General features: G+C 39.4%; 1 protein-coding gene across 1 annotated transcript in view; it reads left to right on the top strand.

Moving 5' to 3' along the window:
* Positions 1-12,916: 12,916 nt before the first annotated feature.
* dock10 (dedicator of cytokinesis 10) overlaps positions 12,917-19,348 on the top strand; it is a 64,919-nt gene continuing 58,487 nt past the window's right edge. The window contains exon 1 of the mRNA XM_020708271.2: positions 12,917-13,227. Within this exon, the coding sequence (XP_020563930.1) occupies positions 13,120-13,227 (108 nt within the window). The 5' untranslated portion in view covers positions 12,917-13,119. The remainder of the gene's footprint in view (positions 13,228-19,348) is intronic.

Below are 19,348 nucleotides of genomic sequence, written 5' to 3'. Positions count from 1 at the left end.
AATCTCTCCCCACCTGCTTTGGTGTTGCAGCATAAAACGCACACATCACAGCAAAGTTATTGCATTGCAGCATTATGGTTTGATGGGTAAATCTTCCTTTTAATTTATCCCTTCTTATTTAGCAGTTGGTGTAAATCCTTTTACATGTTGTTTTTTTATCTCTGTGAGTGTCAGTATTTCGTTTTTTTTAAGGTCGTCTGGAGGATTACTTTTCAGAGGAACGTGTACCTCTGGGGGCATTAGATTGCACTAAAGAGGGCACTTAAGGTAAATACATAAAAAGTCAAATTTGAAATAAATTATAATAGACATGCAAATCAATTTTATAATGTAATTTTTAACCCAAATAAATTCATGAGCTGAATTTTGAAAACCTTGAGAGCCTTGTCCATAATATTAAATGTTGTGAATGAACCCAGTCTGAAAGATTCAAGAGAAAGACATTTTTCATTGTTTTAGATTTTTTTACATTGCTTTTAAACCCATCTTTTGTTGATTTATTTTCACGTTGCATCGCTTTTTAAATGCTGCCTTTCATTTTTCTGGAAAGGTCTTTGAAATAGTGAAGTTGCCGCAAACCACTGTTGACCCACTGTTTGGAAAAAGAAGGTTGAGAAGTGCTGTTTTTAAGCGTCAAATTCCGCACAGATACACATACAGAAGATGAACCATCTATGAGCTAAATTCCAGATGAAGAATTTAATGAAAAATATTATTTATATACATCTTGTTCCTTTGGATTACAGAATATCCCATGAAATATGACAATTCACTGAGCAAAACTTATAAACTTTAATAGTTTAACAGTCGTAATTGTGAAGCCAAGCATGAAAATTATTAATCTATTGTGTCTTGTATCTAAAAGCACACTGTATAAAATGAGTTCATGACATAATAGGGCTCAATAGGGTATTACCGTAAGGTGTAACTTGCGCCGACCCCCCCAATCTGTCATTCTTTCTGATAAGTCTATGAGATCAATGATTTACAGAACATAAATAAAGTCACCAACATGAACCGTATTTTAGTTAAGCTTCAAATCACAAAAGTTTAATGATCACTGGCATCATTTCTGAGTTGCGTGGCAATCCTACATACCAGCGCATGTGAATGCACATGTGTATATAAGTGTTGTACTTATGTGCAGCCCTCTGTATATATGCTCTGGCATGTGTGTTTACACATGTCACTAACATTTTGAAATGACAAAGTAACGCACATGTTTGCAATGGTGCCAGCCCGCCTGAGCCTTTCAATGTGTGCTGCATGTTGCGGAGTTTAAACGTGTGTGTTTGCTTCATTCCTCCTTTCTCAACCCTTTCGTCCTCCTTGCAGTTTGATGTTTTCCTTTGGCTCTAATGAGTTCTAAGTGGCCAATACTTTCTTCTGCAGGAAACTTGTGTCAAACTAATTAACTTTTAATGAGAGGAAACCCACTGATTAGAGTGTTTTTCTTGGCAAATGAGCTTATTAATTCTGTTGGTTTGAGCAAAGGGGCTGAGGAGTCAGGCGAGAAGAAGGACCCTCCTTAGGAGCATGCACAACTCTTCTCGTTCTTTCGGCACCGCACACACAGTCACACACACAGCACCAGTTTGATCCCCTGCTCAGTCTGTTTGGCCAGCTGCTGCAGCATTGGCTTTCTCAGTAAGTCTATTCTACTATATTCTTTGTCTTTCTCTCCCATGCACACACCCACTGTAGAGATTGTCTGTCAGAACTGCCCAACACTGCTCTCTAGTGACAGGGTGTTTGGTTTTACAATTCCGTCTCAGCTTTTACACAATTAATTTCATTTTGAAAAACTTTTTTTTTTTGACACAGAAGACACATAATGGTTTCAAAACTACTGATTGATTGTTTTTGTAACCAATACAGCCAGTAGGTGGGACTGTTTTAAATTTTTAAAATCAGTTTTAGTCCACTAATAATTTATTGATTTACAGTTTCTGAAATGGAAAGCTAGGAAACACAATGAATTTAAATAAAATATTATGGAAATTTAAAATTGTGTTATGATGCCTAATAAACACAGCAATTACAAAATTAATGATTTTTGGGTGAGGACTCTTCCAGTCCATCGTGAGGACTGGAAGAGTGGTTGACCTCTGATTGGTAGATCGCATGTTTGGTTCCCGCTTTCATGTGTCAAAGTGTCCTTGAGCTCACGAAACCCCACATTTCTGCTGGTTATATGTTGGCGCCAGCATCTGTGTGTGAATGTGTGTGTGCGTGGGTGAATGGCACTGTTAAAGCACTTTGGGTCTTCTGAGAAGGTAGTAAAGCGCTATATAAGTTTAAGTCATTTAATTTTCACTTTATTAATGTTTCTGCACAAATAAAACACAAAGAAAGTTCATATAGAAAATCATCAGCTTTGGTTTTAGAAGGTTTATATCCACTTTTAAAGTGAGTTGTAATTAGGGAATTTTTTACATCCTTCAACTAATCGCTGCAACTAAAGTCCAAACTTAAAAGTCTACCGTAAAATAAAGGCATGGTGAAGCATCTTCAAAGAATCAAAAGCTTTTATTACAGGTATTATTATTTCATTAATAAAATTGTGCATGTGAGTGTCACCTGTTTCATCCTGAGTGGATCTGACATACATTTTCACCCTGCTCAACTTAGAATTGAGCACTTTAGCTTGTGCTAACAAGTTATTACAGCAAAGTTTAAATCCTGCAGAAGCAGAGCTCTGCTTTCTGTCATTCCTGGGAATTTTAAGTGCAAACGTTTGATGTGCTGAACGGAGAGGACCTCTCAGAACCTACTAGATGTGTCTGTTTCATCTCTCAATTACTGTCAAGTTTTGAAGTGCTGATACTCTACCTTTATCTGTCACAATACAGCTCAAGTTTGTTGAAGTATTTGTGGGGGGAAAAAGTGAGCCAACAAGTCTAAAATAAAAAAAATAAAAGGAAAAGAAAGAGACAACTAGGCTCGGCAGCTGGTGCCGTTTCAAAGCCTCCTCAAGCCCTTAAAGATGAAATCCATTTTGTTTTAAGCGCACGCCTAGCTTGTCTGATGAAGGCTCAATGGGTAAGGAGGGATAAAGAGAGGAAAAGAGAGAAAGAGCGTGGAAGACATAAAAAAACTGTTTGATTTGTCAGAAGTTTGTTAATTTAATCTACAGCTGTCATGATACTGGGGATCCAGACCTCATCACTGCCTTTTATCTGGCTGATTTCACCCCAGGCACCAAACGGCAGTGTGCACACACACACACGGGCAGAGGGGGATTTAAAGACAAGCAAGACGGGACGATCACTTTTCATTTATAAAAGAACAAAGGGAGAAGCAGAAAGTAGAAGTATAAAACAAATAAAAGGCGCATCTCATGTATGTCTGCCCTCACAGCGATGCTTCACATATGCGTGACTGTGTTTGGAAGATAAAAGAAGACACCTTGCTGTTGTTTAATGCTTTGTCAGAGTCCATGCACATTCATATCAAAGTGATGCAAAACATGTGGCTTTAATTTTAAATAACTCTTCCCATCTGTGTATAATATAAGGCAAATTATTGATTGTATGAAATAATCTTTTTTGTTTATAGTTGTAAATAAAAAGAGATTCTTGTTTGCAGGGTTTGAATTAAAGGTAGTAAGGACCCTATAGGAAAACATTTTTTGCACGATAAAAGCATTCACTGTTCAGAGAAAAGCTCCTGCAAGCCTACATCTTTTCTGAAACGACTGAGGTTTTAAATGAGTTCTGACCTGTCCATTTGTTACGGCGTGCTGTTATAAGATGTTTTTTATGAAGAAATTCATCTCTGACATAAACATCAGCCGTATCCGCTTTCTGTTTACTGCATCTGCACTTCAAGAGGGGCTCCGATTATGAAAAAATAGTGATAAACATAATTACTCAAATGTCAAGTGAGTGCACATTTCCTAAGTTTTGAATGCTAGTTGTGATGCTCTGATGTAACCTGGCAAATAAAGGAATAACTGATGTTGTGCAAACAATAAAGCAGGCAAAAGTCTTGTTCCACAGATGGTGCTGCAAAAAAGACACATGCAGTCTATTGTTAAAGCACATCATTAGGCTTTTGTTTTGAACGCTTTTTCTTTTTCTGTAAATTTTTATGTTTAAGGGTCATTCAAGTTTATTGACACAGCTGTCTGACAAGTTACATAAATATGAGACTCAGCTTTATCTCTATATACAGTTTTACCCTTGACATTCACCAGTCATGTGTCATTTGATGTTTCATACATTTTCCTCTCATCTTGCTACTCAATACCAAACCAATTCTCCATCCATGACAGTCTCTGGTTGTATATCCACCATCAGCTTGTCCTCTCCTGGCGAAAGCTCCTATTCCCCATTCTCTAAAACAAGTCCAGTTTTTCACTATCTTCATAATTTATCCATGACTCTCAAATAATCTCCCATACTCAATCCAAGAAATATCACTATTCCTCTTTGTTCCTCCCACAGGAGTGTGCAACTACAGATGGACACAGACTCCCTGTGTGTTAGCTTGTGAAAAAGGAAATTAGAATTATACACTTGGGCAAAGCTTGGCCTGCAGAAATGCAATCGCATGGCTCTCCCTTTAGGCTTTGAATGGGCTCTTTCTTTCTTCTGTCCTCAAGATAGTGTTGAATTGAGAAACCTGTGGATGTTATAGAGTGCTATCTTGTTATTGAATCTGGGGACTTGACAAGAAATATAGGCTGCCTAAAGCTGCACTCTGTCCAACTCCTGCCTGGAGAGACCCAGCATTTCTCAAAACCCTCTTCAATTCCTTTTTTCCCTTCTTTTTTTTCTCCAAATCCCCCTGTTTCCTTTTCACCTGTAAGTTAACTCTCACTGTCCTATATTCAAGACTGGGATATGGGTAAAATTCATTGTGCAATTCTAAACGTCTGGGTAATAAATTTAGCTAATAATTTATAATTTGTAAGAATGTCTTGACTCCTTTATGTGTCTTTTAAAAATGTACAACAGCCTTACAGCAACACAGCTATCAGTTTCAACTCCCATCTACATCTGGCTCAATCAACTCTGGACCTCTGAGGTAAATTTGTTTTTTTCCTGTCATTCGTAATTCAGCACCGATTTCAATTAATTATGGAAAAAAAGACAGATGTGAATTACTTAGGAAATAAAAATTGGAAAGGAATGTGTCTAAAGGAGGTTCTTATGAATAAAATAAAAAAACAGTAGAGTTTAATGGTATTTCTCATCTAATATTTTCACAATAAAAGGGTTTTATATGAAAGTTTGGTGTCAATTTGATAAAAAAAATAACAAGGACTTTGGTGTACATGTAAAAACACTTTAGACAGTAGCAATCTGTCACAAAAGATTATCCAGTGACATTAAAACATAGCAATTGCAATTATTTTGTCTATTAAAATGGCTATTATTTGGGCCTAAAAATGTTTGTTTCAATTTATTTTCTATTTGTATTTTTCTATTATTTTCATATTCTTTCTGTAATGTTGCAATCAGATTTTAACCTCAGTATGAGTATGTCTTAAGTCACACTTGGGAAGTTGCCAAAAAACATAACCTATAGCAGAACGGAAACATGAATGACAAAAAAGTGAAGGAAAAATGGTGAAAAAAGAAGTTAGAATTTCCAAACAACCAGTGACATTTGGTTTCACTGGAAAATAGCTAAGAAAAGCTATCAATGTTCAGTACTGGAATGTTCCTCTCTTCATGTTTTAACACGGTATGTAATAATATCACACGGTAACATAGAACATAATTAACCTTCAGAACATTTTTTCATCAGTAAAACATTTGCACATTGGGTATGATTGCACAGCAGTAGAGGATAGTCTTTTTACTCATGCACCACCTAATGATATGAATTCATATCAAATTTTTTTTTCCAGCTTGAGACCATACAAGTTATGACATTGAGCCACAAAGAATGGTTGAAAGGAGACCACTATAGCAGAAAAAAGGGCTACTGCTGATCCTGTTTAGGTGAAGACAGTGAGCCATTGCAGAATATGAGAGAAAAATGTTCCCCTTAAAAGCAGACAGCCATGGTAATATGCCCTGCTCTAACAGAAGAACAGCTTTATGACAAACCCTTCCAACTCCTTGGCTTTTTATCTTTATAACCCTTGTGCTATCCTAGGCACTTTAACATTGGGAGTTGGGTCATCTAGACCCACTACTAGACAGTGCGCTGAACCTTTTTTCTTCAATGATTTGTGAACTTCACTGGTGTCCATGGATTACATGAAATCTTTCCACCTTTATCCACCTTTGTCATGGTAGGGAGAATATGTCAATGTAAGGGTGGGGTCATCTAAGATAACCCAAGGGTTAAGGAGGTTTAGCTCACAGAAAACCCAACAGATCTGGGGCAAGAAAGCTGTTCTGGGCAGGATGTCTTGATGACTCGTATTAAGAGTGTACTGCTATAGTTGTCCAGAATTGTTTTCTTTGGAAAAAAGTGACAACGACTATATAATATGTTAGAACTACTTATTAAATTACAAGCTCATAAAAACTAATTCAGAGAAAAATAAAAGCCTGGAAACACGGTTTTTAAAACAAAGCAATGCTACGCCCAGGAGTAACAGATGTAAAAAAAAAAAAAATTACAATACACTCAACATTCATCCAAAGGAAGCATATGTGTCACTGAATATTTCCACTAAGAGAGTGTACTATTCTATTTTCAAGGCTGGTTTTCAGACATCAAAAGCAGCATTCAGAGGAATATGTGGAGGGATACTGTCACCTAGAGGTTGAAGGTGGTATGCCAGATTCAGGCGTAAAATGCAACAGAAACCCCAAATAATGACCACCAAACAGAGATGGACAAAATACCCAAATTTGGTATAATATTCAAAAGAGATAAATACACGAACATAAAAGTAATAAGAAAATACTTCTATATCTAAAGTATGACGAAAAGTATTTTGGTCGAGAACAACTGGAGGGAACAAGTTGCCTTTTGTGGCATCAAAAAATAATTTAAAAAAAGTATTGTTTTTATATGTCTTTTATTAATTTCACTTAATTTATATATTTAAACTTGTGATCCATCCCATCCATTTGCTTAACGTGCGAAACTCCTTTCTGGGTCACAGGGTTGAGCCTGTCCGAACTACTGTTGGGCAAAGGGGGAGTACACCCTGGACAGCTCGCCATTCCGTCGCAGGGCATAAGTTTGTATGTATATATATATGTATATATATATATGTATATATATATATATATATATAAACGCCCCTCTCAGCCTCCGCGAGTGGTTTCTCACACAAGCTCGGGTCTTCTACCATAGGCCTGGGAGCTTGAGGGTCCTGCGCAGTATCTTAGCCGCTCCTAGCACTGCGCTTTTCTGGACTGAGAGGTCTGAGGTCTTTCCAGGTATCTGTTGTAGCCCCGAGTGCTCCAATTACAACAGGCACCACTGGCACCTTCACTTTACATGCTTTCTCCAGTTCTTCTCTGAGTCCTTGGTATTTCTCCAGTTTCTCATGTTCCTTCTTTTCTTCCTGATGTTCCCATCGCTTGGCACTGCCACATCCACCACAACGGCTTTCCTCTGTTCTTTGTCCACCAATACAATGTCTGGTTAGTTCGCCATTACCATCCTATCAGTCTGGATCTGGAAGTCCACCAGGATCTTTGCCCTCTCATTTTCTACTACCTTCGAGTTATGTGCTGGATTGTTCCAGGCGCCTCTTTGCACAGCCTACACCTTTGGTCTTGTCGGGTGTTGTAGATCTGAGCCTCTATCGCTCTGGTGCTCAGGGCTTGTTCCTGAGCTGCCAGGATGAGTGCTTCAGTGCTGTCCTGTAGGCCAGCTCTTTCTAGCCATTGGTAGGACTTTTTGATATCAGCCACTTCAGTTATGGTCCGGTGGTACATCCCATGCAGGGGTTTGTCCTCCCCTGAGGGTCTGTCCTCCAGCACTGTTTCCTTTGCTCTCCATTGTCTGAAACATTCACTGAGCACACTGTCAGTTGGGGCCTTGAGCTTGATGTACTCACTCATCTTGGATGTTTCATCCTGGATAGTGGCTTCTACGCTCACTTGTCCTCGGCCTCCTTCCTTGCGGCTAGCATACAGTCTCAGGGTGCTGGATTTGGGATGGAACCCTCCATGCATGGTGAGAATCTTTCGTGTTTTAACATCCGTGGTCTGTATCTCTTCCTTTGGCCATCTCATTATTCCTGCAGGGTATCTGATAACTGGCAGTACGTAGCTGTTTATTGCCCGGGTCTTGTTCTTGCCATTAAGCTGCCTTCTCAGGACTTGCCTTACTCGTTGGAGGTATTTAGCTGTTGAAGCTTTCCTTGTTGCCTGCTCCAGGTTGCCATTTGCCTGCGGAATTCCAAGGTACTTGTAACTGTCCTCGATGTCTGCTATTGTTCCTTCTGGGAGTGAGACCCCTCCTGTGTGGACTACCTTGCCTCTCTTTGTCACCATCCGGCTGCATTTCTCGAGCCCGAATGACATCCCAATGTCAGTACTGTAGATCCTGGTGGTGTGGATCAGGGATATATATATATATATATATATATACCATGGAAGCATCGGTTAAAGGCCAAAATCAAGGCAACTCGGAAGGATGTGAGTAGGCTGACAGAGGCTCAAAGAGGTACAATGAGAAAGCAAGTACCTAAGAGATACAGCCAGATGCCTATACCTGAAGCACTGGAAACTGCCAAAGGCTCCTAGCCTTGAGCAGCCGTCTAAAGAGGTACACAAGAGACAATGAAGCCAGACGAATAAACAGGCTGTTCGCAACTCAACCTGTGAAAGTGTACGCTCAGTGGGAGGGCCAAAATAGCAGAGCAGACCCACCAAGGCTGGAAACTGAACAGTACTGGAAAAGCATATGGGAGAAAGAGGCAGCACATAACAGCAATGCCCAGTGGCTGGTCTCTCTGAGAAAAGAACATAGCAACCTCCCTGAACAGAATCCAGTAACCATCACAGGGGCAGACATCCAAGGAAGAGTCTCAGGTATGAAGAACTGGACAGCACCGGGCCCTGACATGATACATGCCTACTGGCTAAAGAAGCTTACCGCACTCCACGAGCGCCTGGGAGCACAAATGAACCAGCTGCTAAGAGATGGGACTCACCCCGAATGGCTAACGGAAGGGCGAACGATCCTGATCCAGAAGGATCCCTCAAAGGGTGCAGTCCCATCCAACTACCGGCCAATAACCTGTCTCTCCACAACATGGAAGCTCACGTCAGCTTCCAGAACAAGCCCTGAGCACCAGAGCAATCGATGCTCAGATCTACCACACCAGACAAGACCCAAGGTGTAGGCTGTGCAAAGAGGCGCCTGAAACGATCCAGCACATAGCTGCAGGGTATTATTCCAGCCACAATCAAGTGGCTGGAATAATATACAGGAACATGTGTGCAGAATATGGACTGGAAACCCCAAGGTCAAAATGGGAAACACCTCCGAAGGTAGTAGAAAATTAGAGGGCAAAGATCCTGTGGGACTTCCAGATCCAGACTGATAGGATGGTAATGGCGAACTAACCAGACATTGTAGTGGTGGACAAAGAACAGAGGAAAGCCGTTGTGGTGGATGTGGCAGTGCAAAGGGATGGGAACATCAGGAAGAAGGAACATGAGAAACTGTAGAAATACCAGGGACTCAGAGAAGAACTGGAGAAAGCCTGGAAAGTGAAGGTGACAGTGGTGCCTGTGGTAATTGGAGCACTCGGGGCAGTAACCCCCTATATATATATATATATATATATATATATATATATATATATATATATATATATATATATATATATATATATATACATACATATAAAATACATTTATTTATTTTTACCATGCAAACATTCATTCTTCCTCAAATTGTCTCCTCTTTAGATAACTTTCTTGTGAAACTGTACATGAAAACCAATATAACTGTTAAATTACTCGCTTATTTAAACTATTGATAAATACAAAATTTCACACTTGAAAATAGTCATTTTTGAGAAAATGTACGTTTATTTATACCCAGGATTTCCATCATATTTGATTTGACTGAGTTTGTTTTATTTTTATTTCATTTTTTTTTGTAGGACTGACCAACACTTCTTGGACAACATTGTGGCAATAAAGGACCAACAGATTACAAAACCATGAATTCTGTAGTTTCTTCATTTAAAACAAGGTTGTATTGTATTTTACCTGTTTCACTTACCTCCATTGTAATTAAGGTTTTAATGGTTTATTGGATGAGCTATTAATGTTCTTGCTTTGGATTACAACTTAGATTTAGGTTTGTTTTAGCATTATGTTGTGCATTTTTCTTTTGTATGGCACTGTGGCATATTTTTCAACCAGGGAGATGAAGCACAAGGTGAAGGAGGTGTCATAGGCCAAACAAAGGGTGTATGAGGACTAGGATGACAAGTTAGACACTAAGGAGGAGGATGTAGATCTGTACAGGTAAGCAAAGCAAAGAAACAGAGATGAAATGATTTGGAGAAGATGATCAAGGACAGGGATGGAGATGTGTTGACGGATTCCATGAGTGTGATGGAAAGAGGGAAGGGGAACTTTGAAGAGCTTATAATTGAGGAAAATGCCAGAGAGCACGGAGTAGAAGATGTGGCTGTTGTGGAGCACGAAGTAGCAAAGATCAGTAAGGATGAAGTGAGAAAGATATGGAAGAGGATGGAGAGTGCAAAGGCAGATAGTTCTGACAACATACCTGTGGAGGTATAGAGGAATTTAGGAGAGTTGGCAGTAGAGTTTCTTACTGGGTTGTTTAACAAGATCTTGGAGAGTGCAAGATCCTTGAGGAATGAGGGAGAAGTGTCCAGATATCAAAACTACAGAGAAATAAAGAGTCACAAAATGAAAAGATAAGAAAGAGTAGTGAAACTTGAACTGTGACCAGAAGTAAGCATTTGTGAGCAAGAGTATGATTTCATACCAAGGAGGAGAACCACAAATAAAATGTTTGCTTTAAGGTCGATGCTGGAAAAGTTCAGAGAAGATCAGAAAGAGCAACAGAGTGTCTGTAGATCTAGACGAAGCCTAAAACTAAGTTTTGTATGAGGAAATCTGGAATAGCAAAAAAGAACATGTACAGTATGTGAGCTGCAAGACAATGGTGAGATGTGGGACAGAGGAGTTCAATATGGTGGTGGAACTGAACTGTTGACTGTATAAGAAAACTGGACTGAGCGATCCCTCCCCATCACGTTCCAAATATAGAGTACTTACTGGCTTCAAGAAGCCTAAATCCCATAGACTTGTTGGGAAATAAACAGCTATTAATCAGTCAGTTCAGAAAAAAACATTGTTGCACCGATTCCTGTTCTTAACATCTTCTTGCTCATTCAGGAAAAGAAATTGTCAGCCTCACCGACCTCGGACCTGAGTTGTGTGTGGTGATGATCTCTGCATGGAGCTACAAAAACATGCTGTTCAGGCCACAGGGGGGAACCTTAGCTCAAATTTCAAATTCAAGAAGACATACTAATTTTTGCCAACCACTTTTACAGTGAGGAGATCTAACAAATATGTGGCAGCTTTCAAAGCTGGAAAACATTTTTTGTGTGCACAGCTTCCGACACAGCTTTAAAACCAAACTAAATCAAAAACTTAGTGAAAGCACTGAGGTTTAGCAACCCTACTAACTAAGGTCTCAATTTTTTTAAATCTAAACTGCCTGATATGTTTTGCTGCCATTCCCGCTTGAAAATTTAACCAAAGATAATACTTTGTGCGATTATCTGGTGTCCTATTTAGTCTTGTAGTCATGAAAAAAAATGTATTATTACATTTTTATAGTAATGAAATTTGTATAATTTGCTGTTTTTTTAAAGTGTCCACCAGATGGCAGTATTTCCATTCAATGACAGCATGGACTTCCACCATTTACTGTTTTAATGAGTTTGCATTGCTGCTAAAAGTTTTAAAAAATTATAAGTAGCTGTTGATGTTTAGCTTTTTTAATAATTAAATACACAGACCTGTCGAAGATTAAAAAAACAACAACTCCTGGGCTAAAAATATATGTATACGTACGTATATGTATACATATATACGTATACGTTCTAACATTGTTTTCTCATCTTTTACTTTTTTCTTTTGTCAAACACACTAAAAGATATAGCTGAATCATCAACGGTCTGCAGATGTGATGAGCACTGGAAAGACTTGTTAAGGACAGAGATTTTACAGGGTCGAGGTCAGGAAACGGTCGTATAATATGCAGAGGAAAAAATCAACCCTACTACCTTATCTGATCCAGAGTCAGAATCTTCACCACTGCACTACACAGTTGCCAAGGTGATGGCATTGACATATTATTACAGAGCATCTACTAGGATTCCTTCTTTGTCTGTTCTGTGTTCACAGAACAGCCTCAATTCTTCTGAAGTTCATAGCTGAAGACTTTCTTGAGAAAGTTACCGCAATAAAAGACTGAATTTTAAAAGCATTGTAGTCAGGGTGGTTATTTTAGGATGGAGGTCTATCACAGTTTCACCGCCAGGGGTCAGGGTTGCCCAGTTTTTTGTTCTTGCTCATCCAATCGTCTGTAACTGTAAAACTGCTCCAACCTTCTTTGGATCGTGACTTGACTACTTATGAACAAATGACATTTGGGATTTGAAAAGTGGTCATTTTCATGCTTTTGCATGCAACATCAAACTAAGTTAGATTGTTATGTTAAAATCGAAAATTGGATATTCAATTGGCAGAATTACTAATTCAAAAAAGCGTTTGTCATAACCTACCGTTTTGGGGAAAATAAATTCTACCTATTTAACGGTGCGAAAATTGCTATTTTTGAATAAAAGAAATGTCAGAAAAATGTAGCCGGATGTAGGTATAATAGCTTCAAAATAAAATCCCTTCTAGATTCATTTTTTGTTTGTTCGTTAAAAAACATTTTATTTTGAAAGTGTGTTCATGCCTGCTATTTCTTAGAGAAGCTGACTTGACATTTCCACAGTCAAGGCTGCCGTGCTCTTGGCGGGCGTGAGAGTGTGTGCAGACTCTCGTGCGTATGTGTGTGTGTGCGTGTGTCTGTGTGTGCGCGAACGCGCGTCTGTAGTGCTCCTATGCTCATTTTAAGAGCCGGGACCGGGGACTTGCTGCTGCGGTGAATCTGTGTTCAGGAATCGCCTCAGATGAGGAGATGGCAGCCGAATCCAGCCGGAGATTCACCAAGAACCTGCTGAAACCTGGGAGCGCGGCGGAGATCCGGCAGACAGCCTGCAGCGCAGTCAGACAGTCCGCAGTGACGGTGAGTGGACCTGCGTGGACTGTCAAAAAAAATTAATAAAAAAAAAAAATGGGTGGAAAACGCATCACCCACCTGTCTGATCAAGTTCCGGCCCATGCGAGCTCACAGAAGACCTGCAGCTTATGTTTCGTGCAGATCAGACTGGCTTGAGGCTTTGCGATCATCTGGCATTGACATTCATGCTGCATCTCCCCGTGCAGCGGTGAGCGCAGGCACCAGTGCAGCTGTGCTCCATTGATCACGCAGTCTGAACAGTTCAGTTTGAATAAATCAGAAAAATCTCACTTGCAACTGCATCCCATAATCTTCTTTATTGGTTGAGGTGGGTCCATAAAGGCGCCATAACACCACGGTGGGCAGGGGATTTAGTTCAATAGATGAATGAAATGCAGGGAATTGGATGGAAGCAGCGGTTTTTCATCTGTCCACGAGCCGAAAAAGGACGGAGAAAACATTCAAATGCTGACATGAATTCGATCACTGAGCTTGATTTATGTCAAATCATACCACCAAGCTACAATGGGTTTGTGAATTGTGAGGGAAAAGAAAAAATATGATCCAGTGGGTGTGTCACGCCTTATAGTAAGGGGCTCTGATTGACAGATAACATTGAAGAAAGAGGGGGGATCCATAGATAAATGTGGCACACAGTGACAGCTATCATTACACTGAAGGATAAATAATTTATGCTTTGATTGTTCTTTTACATGAATATATTTGCTGCTTTTTAATGTCCTTTTTGTAATACGTCTATTTTCACAACTAAAGGTCATTGCAGTTGTTTTTGTTCATCCTCACTCCTCTTTGCTTTGGTGTTAGTGTGTCAGTGGAGCACTACAGAGAAGTGTCTGAAAATGAAGAGGGACAGTGTTCAATCATGTGGCATACATAAAATAATACACTGCACATGTTACAACAGTTTTCTATTATCGATTTGTTAGCAGCTGTGTTAGTCTTTGGTTATCAAATAATGATTGATAAAAACCATAAACCTGCGAACTAAAATTTCCTGTTGCATTATTTGGCAAATATATTCAAAAAAGTCTGTCATATTTTTATTGTTACAAAAAAATGTGTCCCCTGGTGACGTAGAAGCAGAAGCTCACAGAAGAAGAGGAGAAAGAGGAAGATTCAGGGCAAGCCTCTGCACTGGCATGAACCTCAGATTAAAGGAATGGCTGTTATTGAGATGTCACAACCCAGGCTATAAGGGGCTAGTCTAGATGCACTAATAAAAACCGTATTATAAAAATAAGATGTCAAATTTTCCCCAAACAAGATTTCAAATTCTTGGTTGAATGATTTAGTTGTGGTGCAGGAAGGTGAGGCATGTAAGTAAGAAATACTATAACAAAGGCGAGAATACTGTGCAAGAATGCCAATTATTTGGAAGTATTTTTGTTTCTTTTTTTGAAAAAAAATCTTTAAAATGTGAAACATCTCTAAAAAGCAAGAAAGGTAATGACTCCATGTAAGCTCTTTGAATCGCAATGAGTTGGATACAGAATATAGTACTAATATTACCTATTAGATAGTTCTTTAACATTACTGTACCAAAGGAAACATAAAAGGATGAGTAAACAGACCAGGACTTTGTTTCTCTAGGATCCACTCTGCTTCAGGAGGCTTTAGATTTACACTTTTGGACACACTTAACCTAAGGAAATCAGACAACCTTCTAGATGTGTTTGTTAATCACAAATTGAATAATTCTTGAACATCACTTTCTTTGTGTACTTAACAGGCCACCATTAAGGTCTTCTTATTAATTTACTCTGCATTAATTAATCTTAGATGTAACTTTGTGCAACATTGTCTGGAAACAAACCAGATTTCAGGTTTGTTTTTTGTCAATTTCCAAAACTGGGAAAGTTATTGCTCCTATCCACAAATGCATTCAGCTTGGTTTTAGAAGTTCTCAGAAATAATAATGAGCTATAGGTGTGATGTCACGAGGACTACCGACTAAAATGCAACATAAGAGAATTTTATTTTTATTTTGGGAAAGGGTATGTGTTATTATTTATAAGATATTTTGGAGATTGAAAGTATGATGCCTGCAAGACCCATTCTGAAGAAAATGCTGTTTCTGATTTTTTTAACATGTCGGGCGGTTTTTGTGGTATTTTTCTCGTAATGGAGGACATATATAAAGAAATGTAATCTTAAAATTGCATTTCTGAGCATTTATTTATTAGAACCGTGTGAATCAGGAGCAGACGAAAAAATGCAGTTTGAAAAAGCTTGGAGGTGTGACGTGGAACTCGCAAGCTTCCCGCTCCTCTCCATTCTGATGTACCTGCTTGTAGACAAATAGATCCCCTAACACAGGGGTCGGGAACCTTTTTGGCCAGGAGAGCCATAAACGCCACATATTTTGAAATGTAATTTCGAAAGAGCCATACAATAATGTAGTGTCCCTTTCCCACACTAAGGCACGGAGACTTAACCTCTTTTAAGGTTCTTTATTCTGTTTACTGTAGACCACAACAAACGCCGTACAATTAATTCAGCAACTCCTGAATCTCTCCCGCCGAGACGAGAGCACTTCTCCCAACTTTATATTCCCCCGTCCTGCTCCAGCCCTCCCATTTCCTTATTCGGCCCATAGCTGAACCCCATTGGTCCAAACTCCCTAACAACAGGCTGAGCGACAGAACTGAGGGCCAATCAGATCTCTGCTTGAACGATGCGTTCCATGAACTCCAGAACTTTTAACGCGGCCCAACAGCCAAGTTAAACTCAGTCCGCGACAATATGTTTAAAACTAAATATACAAATGAATGTGTGCATTTGATGTAATTTCAACATTTTTAAAGTCCAATAAGTCTGTGGATTCTTTTTAATAACATTGTTATACTGTTGCTAATAAATGATGAGTATTTCTCGTGGTGGTTTGCTGATGGTCTAGTCTGGTTGATCCGTGGTGAGTTTCTGCTTCATGCAGGCGTTGAGACTTTAAACGTGATCGTAGGTCTGAATGTTCTTTAGATGTGAGACAGACATGGAACCAAACACACACTCACGCTGCAGGAGTGACGGGCAGCAGGTTTACGTTTTTACCATCTCTGCGCGATTCACCTGCTGCCTGTCCCCCCCCCCCCCCGCCCTCTGCTTTCTTCCTCACACATCCCGTCCCCAAAACTGCGCGCTCTTCCTCAGGGAGGCAATTCAAAGGTTTCCGGGTGGTACAAACTCTGTGAAATAATAGATAACAGTAAACTGATAGTTTTTTCTCCAAGCACCGCTACTACTGCGCGCCTCTGGCATTGCATCGCGCCCGAGAAGGACTGGTCTAATGAAAAAAAAAAAGTATAATTAAGGATTTGTCTGCGAGCCACATGTGACCATCAAAAGAGCCATATATGGCTCGCGAGCCATAGGTTCCCGACCCCTGCCCTAACATCTTTGTTTTTTCCTCATCTGAGCTGGCATCTGAACAGCTGAATAGCTCCAATATTGCCATTTTTGTTGCACCGCTACTGCTTTTAGAGTCAGATTTACAAACATACCAACAAAATATATTTATCAGCTACCTAATGCGATTTATATCACATACCAGCTTTCTTTCCAAACATATAGCAGGTACATATTGGGCAAAGGAAAAATGTAAAATGCACTGCATCATTTTTTTAAAATAATTTTCTCGCCCAGTGAATGACCTGCAGAGAGTAACAAAGAATACCATCAGTAACACACCACGCGGCTTCTGCAGTGACAGGCGTATTCTCCTGCTTAGGTCAGTACATGTCCAGACTCATCTGATGTTTGTTAGAGAGCGTTTAGATGATCCAGAGGTCCAGAGGAGGATTGGGAAAATGTTATGTGGTCAGATAAAAACCAAAATACAACATCTCCGTAAAAGCTCAACTTATAGTGTTTGAAGGAAAAAGAATGGTGAGTTGCAGCAGAAGAACACCATACCTACTGTGAAGCATGGGGTGGAAACATTATGTTTTGGGTCTGTTGTTCTGCAAAGAGACCTTGTAAAGGAAAGAATAGATGGAGCATTTATGGTGAGATTTTAGTGAAAACCTACTTCCACCAGTGACGTTATTGAAGATGAATTGTGTCTGAATCTTTCAGGAGAGCAATGATCCCAATGGGGAATGAAAGAGGGGAATTGTAAGCTTTTCAAGGTCCTGGAGTGGCCACTCTCCAGATCTCAAACCCAAAGAGGGAGCTGAAAGTCCATGATGCCAAATGACAAAAGCAAAACATCGCAGCTTCAGAGGAGATATGCATGGAGTAATGGACCGAAATAAAAGCAACAGTGAAAAATTACAGAAAACATTTGACCTTTGTCCTTACTAACAAAGGGAATGCCCAAATTTTTTAGATGAACTTTCATTATTGACCAAATATTTATCTTCCACCATCATTTGCAAATGAATTCATTCAAAATTAGGCAATGGGATTTTCTGGATTATTTTTTCTCATTTTACCTCTTATGGTACTGGTATATAAAGTATCACTGCAAAATATGAATGTTGAACGTTTTTGTCTTTACTATTTATAGTTCTTAAATTTACTCCACGCAGGTCCTAAATTGATTAGTAACCTAATAATACAAACCATGATTTGTTTATTGAATTTGACTATCACTTACTGTCAAAAAAATATGCAGTTTAAGCAGACGAATGTGTACACTGGTTGTGTGTGGTCACAGGCTGAAGTAAAATGGGTGAATAATGTTCATTTGTGGTAAGTGCTCATGCTCAGAGGTTTTTGTGAGTGTGCTCATGTCCGGCCTGTGTCGGTGAAAGAAAGCGGGTCAGCAGAAACAGGCCCTATGGCATAACGAGCAACGAAGCGTTAACACTCTCCCTCTCCCTGACCCTGTCTCTCCTAGTTGCACTTTTAGTTATTCATTCAATATCACCCCTCTCCTCAGTGACTTTTCCACCCCTCCCTCCATGTCTGACTTGTTCGTAAACTGCATGCAATATTTTGTTTCCCCCCTGAGGTCAGAGCAGTTGCCTTAAGTCTGTGTAGTGGGGTGGATAGCATTCATGATACCTTGTAAAAACCCCTTTGTGCATGCTAGATTTTTTTCTCTGATCTGGTAAAGCAATCGCTGCTGTCAGAGCGGTCAGCCCACCCATCTTTAAATATGCAGAAAACGTGAAGAATAAATACATAAAGGATTGGGGGTTACAGCTCTTTGTTTAGTAAAACATATCTCATTCTTTCTGTATTCACTGGGTGCTCTCTTCTGTTCTTTTAGGATTCTATCTGGCACTGAGATGCTAAAAGTGTGTCTGTTTTGTTTAGATGATCAGAACTATAATTTGATCAAATTAAAATCACACATTCATGCTATTTGAACTATTGAGAGGTTTAGGCACAGTTCTCAGCAGAAGTGAGCAGCATCATACTATACACAAGTGTCATTCTTGTTATGACCCGGCTGCCTCCTAGGAATAACCAAATGTTGTTTCATGCCTTTTTCATGCCAGCTACACCAAGCGCACAGCCAGGGATTGGATGCCAGCATGCCCAACTTGGCATAACTGTAGTTTAGAGTTTGTTTGCCCAGTATGGCAGCGCAGGCTTCCTTGTGTGCAGTTGGTATAACTCTTGAAGCCATATGTGAGATCTTGCCTACTTATAAGATTCCCAGATTTTGTGCAGTTTCCTCATCAGCAGACAACTGGGTTGCCCTTGATTTCCTTACTGTCCCTATGGTTTAACTGGCTTTATTTTGATCATATTCTGGCTTTCATTGGTGCCAGGGTCAAGTATCACTGACCAGAAAATACAGAATTAACTTAATTTTGATTGACACGTTCGTAATTCATTCATTAAATTTAGTTATTAGTAAAACTGGTTATAAATCAATACTGATTAAATTTACTATTAATTTAGTTGTCAATATTCTATCCTAACATAAATTTTGCTAGGAGATACAATTGTAAATGTAGAAACAGTGGCTCTGAGAAAGATTCAGGAGGCAGACAGAGCTGAAGATGTTGAGGTTTTCTTAAGGAGTGATGAGAATGGATAAGATCAGTAATTAATACATTAAAGGGACAGCTCATGTTAGATGTTTTGGAGATTAAAGCGGTGAAGCCAGATTTGATTTGGACACATTGAGAGGAGGGACAGTGATGATGTTGAT

This window comes from Oryzias latipes, chromosome 13 (genome assembly GCF_002234675.1).
Source record: "Oryzias latipes chromosome 13, ASM223467v1".
NCBI lineage: Eukaryota > Metazoa > Chordata > Actinopteri > Beloniformes > Adrianichthyidae > Oryzias > Oryzias latipes.
Note: the sequence above shows the minus strand (reverse complement) of the source record. Positions and strands in the feature narration are given on the sequence as shown.